The sequence below is a fragment of the Emys orbicularis genome, chromosome 1 (assembly GCF_028017835.1).
Source record: "Emys orbicularis isolate rEmyOrb1 chromosome 1, rEmyOrb1.hap1, whole genome shotgun sequence".
Taxonomy (NCBI): Eukaryota; Metazoa; Chordata; order Testudines; family Emydidae; genus Emys; species Emys orbicularis.
In genome coordinates this window covers 158,479,257-158,494,933 of record NC_088683.1, presented here as the reverse complement: position 1 = coordinate 158,494,933, position 15,677 = coordinate 158,479,257, and the positions used below count along the sequence as shown (strand labels likewise).

The 15,677-nt window shown below is 43.9% G+C and overlaps 1 protein-coding gene across 5 annotated transcripts in view; it reads right to left on the bottom strand.

Annotated features, from left to right (window-relative positions):
* The window catches only part of GSK3B (glycogen synthase kinase 3 beta), a 239,934-nt gene that overhangs the window by 156,207 nt on the left and 68,050 nt on the right, over positions 1-15,677 (bottom strand). For all 5 annotated transcript variants that reach the window (XM_065400070.1, XM_065400102.1, XM_065400086.1 and 2 more), the window contains exon 2: positions 4,481-4,674. In XM_065400070.1, coding sequence (XP_065256142.1) covers positions 4,481-4,674 — 194 coding nt within the window. The remainder of the gene's footprint in view (positions 1-4,480; positions 4,675-15,677) is intronic.

The following is a 15,677-nucleotide window of genomic DNA, read 5'->3' as shown; positions in this document are numbered from 1 at the left end:
GGGGGCCCCCTCAGGACTTCTGCCCTGTAGTGGGATGGTGGGGCTACAGTAGGATGACCAGATGTCCCAATAAAATCGGGACTGTCCCGATATTTAACCCTTTGTCCCGCGTCCCGATCAGTGTATGATCGGGACGCCATTTGTCCCGATATTCGGGTAAGGAGGCAAGCGGGAGGGAGGCGCTGACCCTGTGGGTGCTCCGGAGCACCCACGGGGAAAAATTGCACCCAAACTCCCCCCATCTCGCCTCCTTTTCCCCCCTTCCCCCAGCGCACAACGTCCCTGCTCCTCCCCCACTCCAGCACTTCCCGCCACCAAACCGTGCTTTCCAGGAGGGAAGGGGGAGGAGTGGGTACACGGCGCGCTCACGGGAGGAGGCGGAGAAGAGGCAGGGCAGGGGCAGAGACTTGGGGGAAGGGGGTGGAATGGGGGCGGGGCAAGGGCGGAAAGAGGCGGGGGGTGGGCAAGCACTCACCCGGGAGAGGGGAAGTCAGCGCTGTAGGGGTGAGTGGCGGGTGGGGAGGCAAGCGGTGGGTGGGGGACTGAGAAGGGACGCAGCAAGCCAGCGGATGAGGAAGGGCGCGGTCGGGGGGCCAAGTGGGGAGGGAGCGGGACCAGGGGCAGAGTGGGGGAGGAGCCCAGGAGGAGCAGGGGTGGACTATGGGTGGGGCCAATGTGTCCCAATATTTTAGTGTGGTGATCTGGTCACCCTAGGCTAGAGGCTTCTGCCAAAGACTATTGGTGCTTGCTGAGAGTGGAGCGATACAATGTAAAGGTTCCCCCCACCCCAGCAGCTTGAGTCATGCCCCTCCCCCCCCTTTACTCTCAGCAGCCCCTCCTTGCCACTCCCAGGTGTTAGCTCTCAGCGGAGCTAAAGCAGCGGCCCCTCCCTGCAGTTCCCAGCTGTTTGCTGCTGCCTTGCCTGGCTGGCGTGCCCCACAGGGCTGAAGCCCCAAAACCCCACTCCATGCAGGGCTGAAGCCCCAAGCCCCGGCAGGTGCCTCCCATGGGGCTGAAGTCCCAAACTCCAGCAGGAACGCCCCAGATCTCGGACTTCTGAAGATTGTCGTACGAGAAAGACAAAAAGACAGAAGCAATAACGGATTTATCAAATTACAGGTATCTACCAAGATATTTTTGAAGGTTGAACCTGACAGGCTAGGCGTGCTACGCACAGAAGGCAAACAGCTGAAGACTGTGTCTACAACAGACATTTTAGAAAAATCTTCCACATATTGCATTATCACCGTTGCACCTCCACCACTGGGAGCCCCAATAGAGGCACAGCACTTACTTTTAATCATTGTCTTCTCCAGTTCTGCTCAGAGCAAATCTATATCATACTGTGATAACTCCCATAGCCACCTGAGTCCTGTCTACACTAGTACTTCCTGAGTTACCACCACCAGCAGAGCCATACCAGTAATAGTGAAATGGTGGCAGATTTCCAAGGAAATCTAGCATACACAAGGCTAAGGACTTGAGCTTGAGCCCTTCTTCCTAAGTCAGCAATGCTGGGGATGCAACAGCTCAATTAGCAGAGGGAAGGAGAGCCCTCAATGCTCCTTTTATGCCTTCCAGCTGACTCAGAAGCAAGGCTGACAGGTTTTAAAGGACACTGAACCTAACCATAGCCCTTAGCCACATTCTTTGGTCAGAAGGATGATCAAGTTCAATTCTGGAATCAGATATGGAACTTACAGACACTGATATATATGTGCATGTGTACACACACACTTTCCCCAAAATAAAAGCCATGGCACCTCAAGAGCAGCAGTGGTGCTTGATGCCCTAGCTTCTTGGGTGGCCAGTGTGATTTAGCCTTCAGCTTTATATATTGAACTGGTGTGTATATCCTATAGGTCTAGCAAAATTGCACACCTTGTTCAGCTGACAGTGTGCTTGGTGCTGTACAACATAAAGGAAAGACTTGGGTCCCATCCTAGGGAACCTACAATCTAAATGATTGTTGCTTATTCTTAAAATCTCTTTGTATAAACCTACCATTACTTCTACCTAGCCAGGAAATATTAGGCCTTTGCAAACTGGACATATATACTGCTGCTACACATCTTGCCTAACCAATTAGCTAGGAGCCAATAAAGAGAAGGATGATAATACTGTGCTCACTTCAAGTGAGCAATCCTGCTGAAATCAGGAGCCTTTCCTGAATGAATAGGGAAAAACACATGTAATACAGATGTTAATTTCAGAACTGCAATTTATTTTCTCTTAATTGCTTAAAGGAAGTTGAAAAGTTAGAAGCTATAACTTAGGAACATTACTGCACTGTATCACTGTTATTGAAGAAGTAACAACTGCCCATATTTAAGTGCATCACACAACCACCCATGCTGATTTATGAAGAAAAGATGAGATCACTTAACTGTTACAACTGCTAATGTCTTAAGAGTTTGACCCACAGAAACTAGCACTCTGGCCCAAATTCTGACTTTTAAGCCCAGTGAAACTCCAGTAAAGTGCACAAGCTGTAACGCAGCAAAGAATTTGGTCCGATGTACTACCTTGCATTTTACAATTATAACGTTAGCAGTGGTAATAGTTAACTGGCCTCCCTTGAAAACGCACAAAAAGAGGATTGTAATACCTCTCTCTCAAAACATACTAGCTCTACCATTTACCTAATCCCTATCCATAGAATTCTCTCTTCATTCCCTCACAATACGCTGCATGCCTTCCCAAGCCAGACATTACCAGATGTGTAAAAGGCTCAGGAATGGCACTCTGGTAGACAGAAGAACAATGCAAGAAGTTACATTTCTGGTTTCTCACTCAGAAGAGTTAAAACAAAATGCTTTAAATGAGTGCAAGATTCCTTATATAGATATATCCTTCTGTCCCCCTTTTTTGTGTGCTTGCCTGTCTCTGCCTACTCAGTGCCATTCAGGTTTGCTGATGCCATTACTGGTAACAACCGCGTTGCAAGGCCTGAGAAACAGCATGTACGTGAGCTCTGGCAAAGCAATCCATGAGAGTGATGTCATCATGCTATGACAGGAAACCAGAAGTACAACCACCAACAATGAAAATGACTATACACAAAGTGCTGCCAAATGCACAAACTAAGCAAACTGGGAAAAAAACAAGAAAGAAAGACTGGGTTGGGGGAAATAAATCTGAGGTGTTACCACTTGTTACAAATAGGTGTCCAACTTTAAGATGAAAATTTGATTTTCAAATTGACCATTTCTCTTTAACTTGCACCTTTTGCTTATTTGGTCTTGGAAGTCTTTGTATCTGGACCATGCCAACAATATTCACAGTTATCCTGTCCCTATATACCATCTCTAGATGCTCCTAATGTCCAGCAACACTGGCCTCAAGATGCTGTACCTGGGCTCTGAGGGCCACGAGCTGCTTGCATTAGGTGCAGACATACACCACTTGACCACAAAGCAAGTACTCTGTGCAATATAAGACCACCTGAAAAGAGCTCTGTAGCTTGAAATCTTGTCTCTTTCACCCACAGAAGTTGGTTAAATAAAAGATATTACCTCACCCACCTTATCCCTCTGATATCGTGGGACCAACACAGCTGCAATACTTGGAACAATACACTGAGTGGCACCTATCCTGATTAATCCACTGCTTGCCTTCTCCCTCCATAGTTAGGGTGCATTTAAACTGAGTAGAGATGGATTAACTGTGTGTGTTTTCTTATTATTAATACTGAGGTTTAGATAGACATCTAAATTTAATTACTTAGTCTAACTTCCCTTAACGCCTAACTCTCACTGAGTCCCAACTCCCCTGTGCTCATTCTGTCTACTGCCTTCTCACTTGGTGCGGGGCCTCTCTCACTGCTTGAGAAGGGCCCTCCACACAGCCTAGCTTTGTAAATATAGCTATCTAGAACAAAGCTCAATGGCCTTTGCCATCCCCATCCTCTCCCACTTGCTTATTTACTAATGATCAGAACAGTTTCCTCATGTCAAAAAATACTTTTAATGAAGAACTTTTCCCTATTTCCCCTGGTTAATTGTTTGCTACTGGAACCCAACCTGGGACCACAAATACTTTGATACAAGAAATGTCACTAACACCTTCAAATTAGGACTTCAAACTTCTTCCTATGCACAAAGCAAAATAAATTATAATGATAGCAATTTAAGTTACAATATTATGTCTATGTATACCAATGAAAAGCAAAAAGCAACAGAGAGTCCTGTGGCACCTTTAAGACTAACAGATGTATTGGAGCATAAGCTTTCATGGGTGAATGCCCACTTCGTCGGATGCATGTCCGACGAAGTGGGCATTCACCCACGAAAGCTTATGCTCCAATACATCTGTTAGTCTTAAAGCTGCCAAAGGACTCTCTGTTGCTTTTTACAGATCCAGACTAACACGGCTACCCCTCTGATAAATGAAAAGCAAGTCACCAAAGAACCTGCAATCAGAAAGAGCAGAAATACAGGAATATTTTTAAAGAACAATCTAGGTTTCATATAAATCTCACCTTAAATCTTTTGTCCTGAAGAACTTTCTTAATGGCCACAAGCTCTCCTGAATCGCAGAGTTTGGCTTGATACACAACACCAAAAGATCCGTTTCCAATCACTTTGGTGTCTGTATAGCTAACTTCTTGTGGTCGATCCGGACCCTGTCCAGGAGTTGCCACCACCGTAGTCACTTTGCTGCCATCTTTATCTCCTGGAAAAGCAGAGAACATTGAGTTAAGAAACGTGCGTGAGTGAGAGTATCAGACAGACTATCACTGAAGATAGTTCAAAACTGAGTAAAGTTACTCTATCTTAACATGACAGGGAAGGGAAAGGAAACCATGCAAAGAAAAATTTAATATACTGTTTGGCACATATTTAGTGAGATAGAAATTGGTACACTGGTACATCTAACTTCTTCCATGCAATACAGTTTGTTATTTATATTGCTAAAACAAACATCAATCCACTTCCCAATATTTTACTGTAACTATCGCAACCAAATTGCCAATTTAACCAGTAGAGCAAGAACTCTTTCCTTCAAACATATATATCTAGCTACAAACAACAACAACTTTGGAAGTGCTTGTCACAACTCCTCAGTTAAGGCTGCAATCAGCAATCCATTAAGAGCCTAAAACCTTGTCTATACTGGGGAGTTCAGCCCTCAGCACCCAGACACCAGTTTAGCTGCACCAGTGTAACCCCACTACCATAGACAGACTGCACCATTGCTGCTTAACTCCATTTGAAACCAGATTAAGCTGCATCTATACAAACTAAAGTTTATAACAACTTGACCTACCTACACTAGGCATTTGCACTGCTTCACTTACACTGGTGGCTAGCTACTAATGAGCATAACCGAGATAAATTCCCAATGCAAACAAAGCCTTATTTGACAAAATGCTCCCTCTCACCCCCACACTTTTAATAGGAACAAGCTAGCCCTATACATTTTGTAGTCATTTTAGCTTAAGAAAGATAATTTTATGGAGTTTCAAAAGTTTAGGATAAATGTTTAAAGTGATTCATTTTTCAAATCCGCAAGATGTGTTATGATTCTTTGATTCCCTTCCCTCAGAAACTGCACCATTTCTAAAATCTACAAATTTACATACTCGTGCATAACATATGTAATAGAAAAATGTTTTTTAAATAGTAAAGTTACTCAGTGTTCATAGTTATTGGATTACTGTCAGCAAAGCTGTGTGTAAAAGTTAACACATTGTTTTACGCTCTTCAAACGTTCAGCTCTAAAATCAAATGCATAAACACGTAACTGTCTCAGTTATGAGTCAGTTTCTTTAAAGTCCCAGAAGACATTGAAGTGGTGAATAAGCCTCTATCCCTACCCTTAGCTCCCTGTGTTCTGGAAAGCTGCTAATTCTCCAGGGTCCCTGAGCTACCTGGTTATCCCCTTCAGTTCTTGCTACCTTACAAAAGCTCCTAACTCTGCAGGATACCTAACTCCCCTTCTTTATAAGGTAGTGAGAGCTAAGAGGGAGGGACAATCTAGTAGCTCAAGGACCCAAGGAGTAAGCATGACCTTTTTAAAATGTGAGTTTGAAAAGTCCATTCACCTGTGGAAGTAACAATCTCTTCCAGGCAAGTACCACCAATTTCTGCAGAATCTAGCTTTCCTTTTTCACTGCTACTACTGAGAATCCGGTGACCAGCAGCAGTCAAACATACAGAATCAGGTCAATGTCACTGTCTTGAGAATGAATGTTATTTCTCCCTTTCAGCAGTCAAAAGGGGCAGGAACACACATGAGGTTTCAAAATGATTAGCTCACCTACTAGCCAAAGGCTAGAAGAGATGGAACCACTAAGCAGTCTTCAGACAGCACCTGTGTTCCCTCTAAGCTGCACGGTCGCACAGCTGCCCAGCAGTTAATCAAGTGGCACGCACTTCATTAGCAGAGCCGCGCACATCCAGCAGTGTGCGTTCAGGTGCCCCTCCCGCCGCTGCTTTGCAGCCACATTGCTCCTGCCCTCTGCCTTGGAGCCCTGGCAAATGGTTTCCAGACACTCCTGCTTGCTGTGCAGTGTTTGGGGAGTGGGGGTGGGGGGATGACTGATGTCAGGATGTCATAAAAACTGTTAAAAATTCAATTACATAGCAACCAGAAATAAACCTTTAATTACAACAATCATGAAACAGAAATTCAAATTGATACAGTGCAGGGTAGAACATAACAAGGGGACGAGGAATTCAAGTCACAGACAAGTACACCTCTACCCCAATATAACGCGACCCGATATAACACAAATTCAGATATAACGCGGTAAAGCAGTGCTCGGGGGGGGGGGGGGGGGCTGCGCACTCCAGTGGATCAAAGCAAGTTCGATATAAAGCGGTTTCACCTATAACGCGGTAAGATTTTTTGGCTCCCAAGGATAGCGTTTTATCGGGGTAGAGGTGTATATGTCTTGCTTCTACTACTTCTTGTTCTTTGGCCGTCTGGTGTGAAGGGGCTAGACTCAAAGTTATCAGGGGCATTCAATGACTCAAGAGAGCTAGGCTGTTTCACTGGCCTGAGCGTCTGTAAAGGGAATGGCCTCTGAGAGCATGGCTACAGGAAGCAGATGTTCTGTATTGTCCCAAAGCTGCAGAATACAGCTAGGCCCCGGTTTACAGCACTGCACTGCCTGCTGTCCTTAGCCACTATGATGCTGTCTTTGGCCATCCCAACGATCTCTCTGGACAGCTCCATTTCTTTTCCCCTCTCCACTCTCAAGTACAGCCTCGATCTTTCTGCTGTTTTGGGGGACTCTGCAATGAGGTCTGTGAACATTTCATCCCAAGTTCTCCATTCCTTCCCCCTTCAGATTGGTCATCCACTCAGCTGTTGGTAAAGGCCCTGTCTTTGAGGGTTACAGCCGCGGCCCCGCCAGCAGCTGGAGAGTAAGGAAAAACTCAAGCGGTCATTGTTCATATTCCAGAGGGGCTATGAAGGCATTTTTTATATGCCTTTCTGACTTTTCTTCCCAGTCTTGGGGGAATCTCAAAGTTGGAAAGTGGTGTACACATGAGGATGACTGTATTGGAATTTTTATCTGTGAAGTATATGCTGTTTGGGTTTGCCATTGTGCCTTGGAGGCTGGGAATTACCTTCCTGGTTTGGCTTTGCAGTTTTGCTGTGCCTTGTAAGTGCTTGCATGGTCTCAGAGAGGTAAGTGGGAGGCATTCAGAGGTGAACTAGATAGTAATCCCCTCCTCAATCCCCTTTAGGCTGTCCTGATTCTCAGTGTTACACTGATACAGGTGACTGGAGGCAGAGAATAGCCTTATTCAATAAAGCAAAGGACAGACCAGCGAAATACCCTGAAATGATTCACCAAGCAGGAGTGGAAGGGCATCATGAACTATACCAGGGAAATGATCATAAAGCTATCCCACATAATGTCCAGACCACATTGAACAATTCTTCGTTATCTCCCCTGAAGATATGGTGAAAGTGCAAAGAAAAATAGTGTTCTTCTTCAGACAATCAGCACATTTGCCTTCTCTATGTAAGCTTGCGAAAAAGCCATTAAGACCTTTGTTATCCCTAAGCTAAAGCACTTTTCCTGGAAGAATGCGTGTTACAGGGCATTATACCTCAGCCAGGAGCTGTAGTCTCAATACCTCGATGGACATGCAATGTCCATGTCTACCTCATGTTAGTGAGAATACTAACCAAAACTTCTTTTCCTGTAACCACTGGCGCAAACTGTTGCCAATTTTGCACGTTTTCATTATTCGAATCTGCCGTGGGAGGGAGTGCGGGGTACAGACTGCATACTGCCAGCTGCCATTGGGAGCTGGCAAATGGGGTTTGGGGAGGGCATTCATTGGGCAGGACAGATGCAGGAAATGAAAAGGATAATAAGTAGATGGGGACGTGCCTTCTGCGGTGTGAGCCTGAACACAGTTGATAGTTGGGGCTTTAGCACAAGACATAAGCTGACTGCCCAGCTGGAGCAGGTGCCATTTTGAAAACATGTACTGGAGACAAAGTGTGGGCCCAAGGAGGTGGGGACTGGAGACTTGATGGCTTCTAGCACACATCCAACAAAAATATCTGTGGCCATGGGGCACCAGGAACTGAAGCTAGCATGGCAGTATAGCATAATATGTTTTAAACATAGATATTTACATGCTGAGGTTGCATCCTATACTGGCCTAGGTTTCTGACAGGGAATCAGGCTCACTGCCTATTCGGCCATCAGGGTCCTGAGCCCCAAAGAGATCCTGGTTTTCCAGGGACAGCTCATCACTGTTCATCGTCTGAGGACTCCTGGTGCTCATCCTTGAGGTATCGAGGAGGGCAGCAGACTGGGCAGCAGGGTCCACAACCTTGTAGGGTTCAGTAGTGGTGTAACTGATCAAAATCCTGTGTAGCTCCTCAAAAACACACAAATCACATTTCCACTGCTGTGCCTTTTCCTGGCATCCTTGGTTTTAATGTACAGTACATTCTCCTCCGCTATTTGCTTTATTATCCAGTTGTGAGTCCTCACGGACCTCTACTTAGCAGTGTCCACAAAAAGCTTTATTCCATTAGCTGGCCACAAGAGCTTCCTGCACCGATGCTTCTTCCCCAGTGGTAATGAGATCCAGGATTCCAGCATGGGTCCAAGAGGCTGCTGGAGGCATGTTGTAAGGCTTCTGGAGTACTATTGCAGCAATACTGATATACTCAAATCCAGGAGCAAATAGGCCAATTTTGGCACCATGCCAGTTTTTAAATGGGGGAGGAGGCATCCAGTCAATGTGACACAGGTAAACAGACATGTCAGAAACGGTTGCCTGCATAGCTGTGTGGGATAGCAAGTGGAGGACTGCTAAAGTAGGGCACAGCAGTACTGTGTGAATACAAACAATACACCAAACTAACTCAATTTTTATCAAATTTAGTTCACTTTGAAAGAGGACTCCAGAATTCATAATAAATGCAGAGTCAGTGAGCTATAATGAATTGTGTCATAGTGCACTTAATCTGGTTTAAAAAACCCCATGTACCCAAGCCCTAGGAGATACCCCATAATCCAGTACATGAAAAGGAAAAAGAAAAAGCAGCGGGTGGGAGGGGGGCACAAGTGCTTTTCACCCCTGGCTAGTAGGCTGAAGTCCTCAGGTTATCTGGTAAATTTTTCAAACTTTGCTATTAAAATTTTGGAGTAGAAGGGAACTGTTTTATAGACGAGCCAGTTAAACTCTGAAGCACTTAAATTTTAGAGGCTGAAAGCAAAGTGAGCAGGATTTAAAGAAAGCTGCCAGGAGACCTGTCCAAATGCCTCTTCTCAGAGCTGGAGCTCGCTCTGCCAGCAGAAACTCTCCTGGGGCACTCCTTCACCAGGTACCTGGGCAAAAAAAGCTGGATTTAAAGAGTATTACCCACGGGTCCTTGGCTACCTGGCTAACCCCCCACAGAGCTGATAGGTACTAGAACCTATTCAGCTCCTTGAAATTCTCCTTGGACTACAAGAAAACTAACTCATAATTGCACCCATTGAGTGCTTAAAAATGTAAGCACTAAAGTAGTTAGCTAGCTCAGCTAAGAGCTATTGTGCCTCTACCAGCTTATATTTTAAGGAGATCCAAGGCAGCCTAGACTCCTTTTTCCTTGTATTTCTTTTTATAAAAACCTAGGAATTTCCTCCACAAAAACTTTGTAAATCCCTAGTTAAAGTAGCTCCACTGGTTAATCTACAAATGCATAGTAAGAACTTTACAGTTACAAGCATTAAGGATTAGTAAGTATGGACATGACCAGTACAAGTAATTATAAACATTCCACTACACTTCCAGTTCATCAGTGTTGCCTACCTTTAAAAATTCACCTTACACATTTCACAACCTTGACTCTGACCATAATACATATTTACAAACTCAATATATACACATTTATTTATTTATACTCTGATAGCACCAAGAATCCACAATGCATTAGCCACTGTATTCATCATATACTTTCCATAGCTAAATACATACATATTTAGTTGAACAGTACATGCAGAACCATACAATAGTTGTATGTGTGTCCTAGTCTTAGTTAGGGCCTAAGCAGCAAGATTTGACTGTTTGCACTTGACAGCTAATCAGCCTTTAAACGGAGTTTACCTAAAATATCTGGCAAATATTGGTTTTAAACCCAGCATAGATGGGAAGCTACTAAGTAGGGAATGGCTTTTAAAAGTACTAATTCTTCTCAGAAGGCTTCACCACTATGTGCGAGTTGTGACTTGTAGTAGTGAAAGCCAAAAGCATTATACCAAACTTGGACTTAATGAGAAATTAAGTACTTTATTCTATACTTCTCTTAGGCACTTATGTCAGCAAAGCTTTTGTCGGTCAGGAGTGTGGAAAAAAACAACAACTCTGACCGACAAATTTTGCCAACATAAGCGCTCGTATGCACAGCGCTATGTTGGCGAGAGAGATTCTCCCACCAACATAATAAAACCAGCTCAAAGAGTGGCAGTAGCTATGTCGGCAGTAGAGCTCTCTCCCGACTGCGTAACATGGCTACATGAGCACTCTTACAGCGGCACAGCTGTGTTGCTGTAAGCTTGTACATGTAGACATGGCCTCAGTGTTCTACTCATTGGTCCCTGGAAAGCATTTGTCCTAGAAGCACACAATACATCTTGAGGCCTTTGAATGCAAAATGCCTATAAGAGAACTAAAATACTTAAATTATTTCTTCTGAAAAAATCTAAAGAAAGGACCAAACCTCCAAATACCAAGCAATCTTCAAAGCATCTCTCACGCCCAGGGAAAGAGTCCACAACAATGTGAAAGAGGCTGGTTTCTAGTAGACTGAAGTGCTAATGGCAGAATGGCCCATCTTCATTGTAACTATGTGAGACTGCACAACTCCCTCAATCATAAAATCGAACTCCAGCTAAGCAAATAGACTTTTTAATATCCAGAACATGTGCATGGACGGGAAACTTGTACCACTCTATGTTTATACTACTTTGCACTTCTTCTGCACTTTTCACCTTAAGCCCTCAAAGGACTTTTCAGTGATGTTGTAAGGTTTAGTATCTGTGAAGTATCACACAAAGTCTACTGATGCAGAGGTTATTCCAAAAGTCAAATGCAGAACTGGAAATAGAATCTAGAAGTCCTAACTGCCAACTGCTCTGATCTTTACTCCTTGCTCCCTACGTTTCAGTCACTAACATTAATGTACCCTGCTTTCAAGGTTCTGACTGCAGGTATCTTCTTCAGGTATCTCCTCCTGGGAAAAGAGAGCACACTATACTAACAAGCTATAGCTCTATTAAATGCTATTTTAATCCATAAATCCATTTTGCAGTGTGTCCTGATGACAACTTGAGACTTATTTTACCATTTAATCTCTACCAAAGTTCTCCATCAAGACCCTTTCAAGCTGAATATTAACCCAACTTCACACATACATAAAAGCTAATGTATCTGAGTGCCTGCTCTGTTACACAACCCATGTAAATTGAGCTAGCCAAATATCGACAGTTACTCCCAGTGAAACATTTCTGAGTTTTAGGAACAAAAGACAAGCTTCTAGGAAACTTCTTGTGACGGGTTGGATCACAGAAACCCCCTTGGGAACTGCCAACTGATGTGCCAAGACTACTTCTGCCCCTGCTTTCCCTGCCAACTCGGGACCCCAGCACCCTGTCTTGCTGAGCCAGACATGCCCGTCTGCTCCAACACAGACCCAGGGTCTGAATTACTTGCCCCAAAACTGCAGACTTAACTGAAAGCAGCTTACAGAAGTGTTCTTGTCTTTAACACTCAGATGCCCAACTCCCAATGGGGTCTAAACCCAAATAAATCCGTTTTACCCTTTATAAAGCTGTGCCCCCCCCCCCCCCCAGGTATTAATACATACTCTGGGTTAATTAATAAGTAAAAAGTGATTTTATTAAATACAGAAAGTAGGATTTAAGTGGTTCCAAGTAGTAACAGACAGAACAAAGTGAATTACCCAGTAGAATAAAATAAAACACGCAAATCTAAACCTAATACAGTAATACAACTGAATACAGGTAAAAATCTCACCCTTAGAGATGTTTCAATAAGTTTCTTTTCTCAGACTGGACACCTTCCTAGTCTGGGCACAAACCTTTCCCCTGGTACAGCTCTTGTTCCAGCTCAGGTGGTAAGACATAATACATAGGAACGGCCGTACTGGGTCAGACCAAAGGTCCATCTAGCCCAGTATCCTGTCTACCTACAGTGGCCAATGCCAGGTGCCCCAGAGAGAGTGGACCTAACAGGCAATGATCAAGTGATCTCTCTCCTGCCATCCATCTCCATCCTCTGACAAACAGAGGCTAGGGACACCATTCCTTACCCATCCTGGCTAATAGCCATTAATGGACTTAGCCACCATGAATTTATCCAGTTCTCTTTTAAACGCTGTAATAGTCCTAGCCTTCACAACCTCCTCAGGTAAGGAGTTCCACAAGTTGTCTGTGCGCTGCGTGAAGAAGAACTTCTTTGTATTTGTTTTAAACCTGCTGCCTATTAATTTAATTTGGTGACCCCTAGTTCTTGTATTATGGGAATAAGTAAATAACTTTTCCTTATCCACTTTCTCCACATCACTCATGATTTTATATACCTCTATCATATCCCCCCTTAGTCTCCTTTTTTCCAAGCTGAAGAGTCCTAGCCTCTTTAATCTCTCCTCATATGGGACCCGTTCCAAACCCCTAATCATTTTAGTTGCCCTTTTCTCAACCTTTTCTAGTGCCAGTATATCTTTTTTGAGATGAGGAGACCACATCTGTACGCAGTATTCGAGATGTGGGCGTACCATCAATTTATATAAGGGCAATAATATATTCTCTGTCTTATTCTCTATCCCCTTTTTAATGATTCCTAACATCCTGTTTGCTTTTTTGACCGCCTCTGTACACTGCGTGGACATCTTCAGAGAACTATCCACGATGACTCCAAGATCTTTTTCCTGATTTGTTGTAGCTAAATTAGCCCCCATCATATTGTATGTATAGTTGGGGTTATTTTTTCCAATGTGCATTACTTTACATTTATCCACATTAAATTTCATTTGCCATTTTGTTGCCCAATCACTTAGTTTTGTGAGATCTTTTTGAAGTTCGTCACAGTCTGCTTTGGTCTTAACTATCTTGAGCAGTTTAGTATCGTCTGCAAACTTTGCCACCTCACTGTTTACCCCTTTCTCCAGATCATTTATGAATAAGTTGAATAGGATTGGTCCGAGGACTGACCCTTGGGGAACACCACTAGTTACCCTTCTCCATTCTGAGAATTTATCATTAATTCCTACCCTTTCTTCCCTGTCTATTAACCAGTTCTCAATCCATGAAAGGACCTTCCCTTTTATCCCATGACAGCTTAATTTACGTAAGAGCCTTTTGGTGAGGGACCTTGTCAAAGGCTTTCTGAAAATCTAAGTACACTATGTCCACTGGATCCCCCTTGTCCACATGGTAGCTAGGGGATTCCTCATGATGGCTCTCCCTTTGTTCTGTTCCACCCATTCATATATCTTTTGCATAAGGCGGGAATCCTTTGTCCCTCTGGATTCCCCCCACCACCACCTTCTCAATGGAAAAGCACTAGGTTAAAGATGGATTCCAGTTCAGGTGACATGATCACATGTCACTGTAAGACTTCATTACCCACTTGCCAGCACACACGTATACAGGAAGACTTACAGGTAAAACAGCCATTCTACAAACAATTGTCCTGGTTAATGGGAGTCATCAAGATTCCAAACCACCATTAATGGCCAACATTTTGCATAATTACAATAGGCCCTCAGAGTTATATTTCATATTTCTAGTTTCAGATACAAGAATGATACATTTATACAAATAGGATGATCACACTCATATTATAAGCTTTGTAATGATACCTTAACAAGAGACCTTTTGCATGAAGCATATTCCAGTTACATTAGCATATTTTCATAAAATCATATAGAGTGCAACATCACACTTATATTTTTTGCAAATGTTTCTCCAGATGAGAAACTATGAAAGATTTATTTGTTGTTTGTCAGACTGCTCTCCCATAAACTCTACTGAATGACTCTGGAAGAAATCCAGAACTATTTGCCCTATGTTCCTTCAGCTGTTCAGCTCCTGACCAACCAATTTCACTACTCTTCACGTATTCATAGTACAGTGGTTCCCAAACTTGATCCGCCGCTTGTGCAGGGAAAGCCCCTGGCGGGCCGGGCCGGTTTGTTTACCTGCCGTTTCCGCAGGTTCGGCCGATCGCAGCTCCCAGTGGCCGCGGTTCGCTGCTGCAGGCCAATGGGAGCTGCTGGAAGTGGGCAGATAGGGGGCAGGGGCCAGGCAGTTTGGGGAGGCACAGCCTTCCCTACCCAGGTGTAGTGTATTAAATTGCTCCCCGTAGGAATGTGCAACTTACAGTGTACTACTTACAGCTGCCTGTCCTGGTGCTCCGTAAGTAGCACATTCCTAGGGGGAGCAATTTAATACACTACACCCGGCAGCACTCGCAGCCGCGCTGCCCGGCAGGAGCTTGCAGCCCCGCCGCCCAGAGCACTGACAGCACGGCAGGCAAGCTGAGGCTATGGGGGAGGGGCCAGGGAGGCCGAGCCCACCTCTGATCTAAGCCCTCAACATCTCTAGCAACTTGACAACTTCTTAAGAATAGTGTTATGCATTTTCAATACATAAATCTACAATGCATAGAAAACTGAAAACCTGGGGGCTGCCTAAAATAAATTTAATGTAGAAACAAACACCACAATTATATTCTTAAAATCAGCTATAGTATTACACTGTATAAGGGGAAGTGGATCAAGGAGTCAGAAACTCGTTATGACTTTAATAAGAAAGCAGCTCAACTGATTTTTATGGTGTTTGGCTTTTCTCAATCACTACATGCCATAGGAAGTAACAGCAAGTACATGGGTTGCCACATAATAATAAGCAAAACTGCGGGTGAGTAGATACTTGCCTCTTATCTGCCATACTCATTAAAATCAACATGCGACACTTTTCTTCTGTCCTATAAATTGAGCAGCTGAAAACACCCATCAAAAGACCATCCAGAAGTAGGTCCAGGGATTCTATTATAGTCTCTGTTCTAGTCATTCCATTCCGTGCTGGAATTCAGTTAGCCTCGTCAGTCATATAATTTACTCTTTGCAAGTTTAGTACTATATTGTTAGTGCAATATTGTTTGGGAAAGACGGGGAGAGGGGGTGGA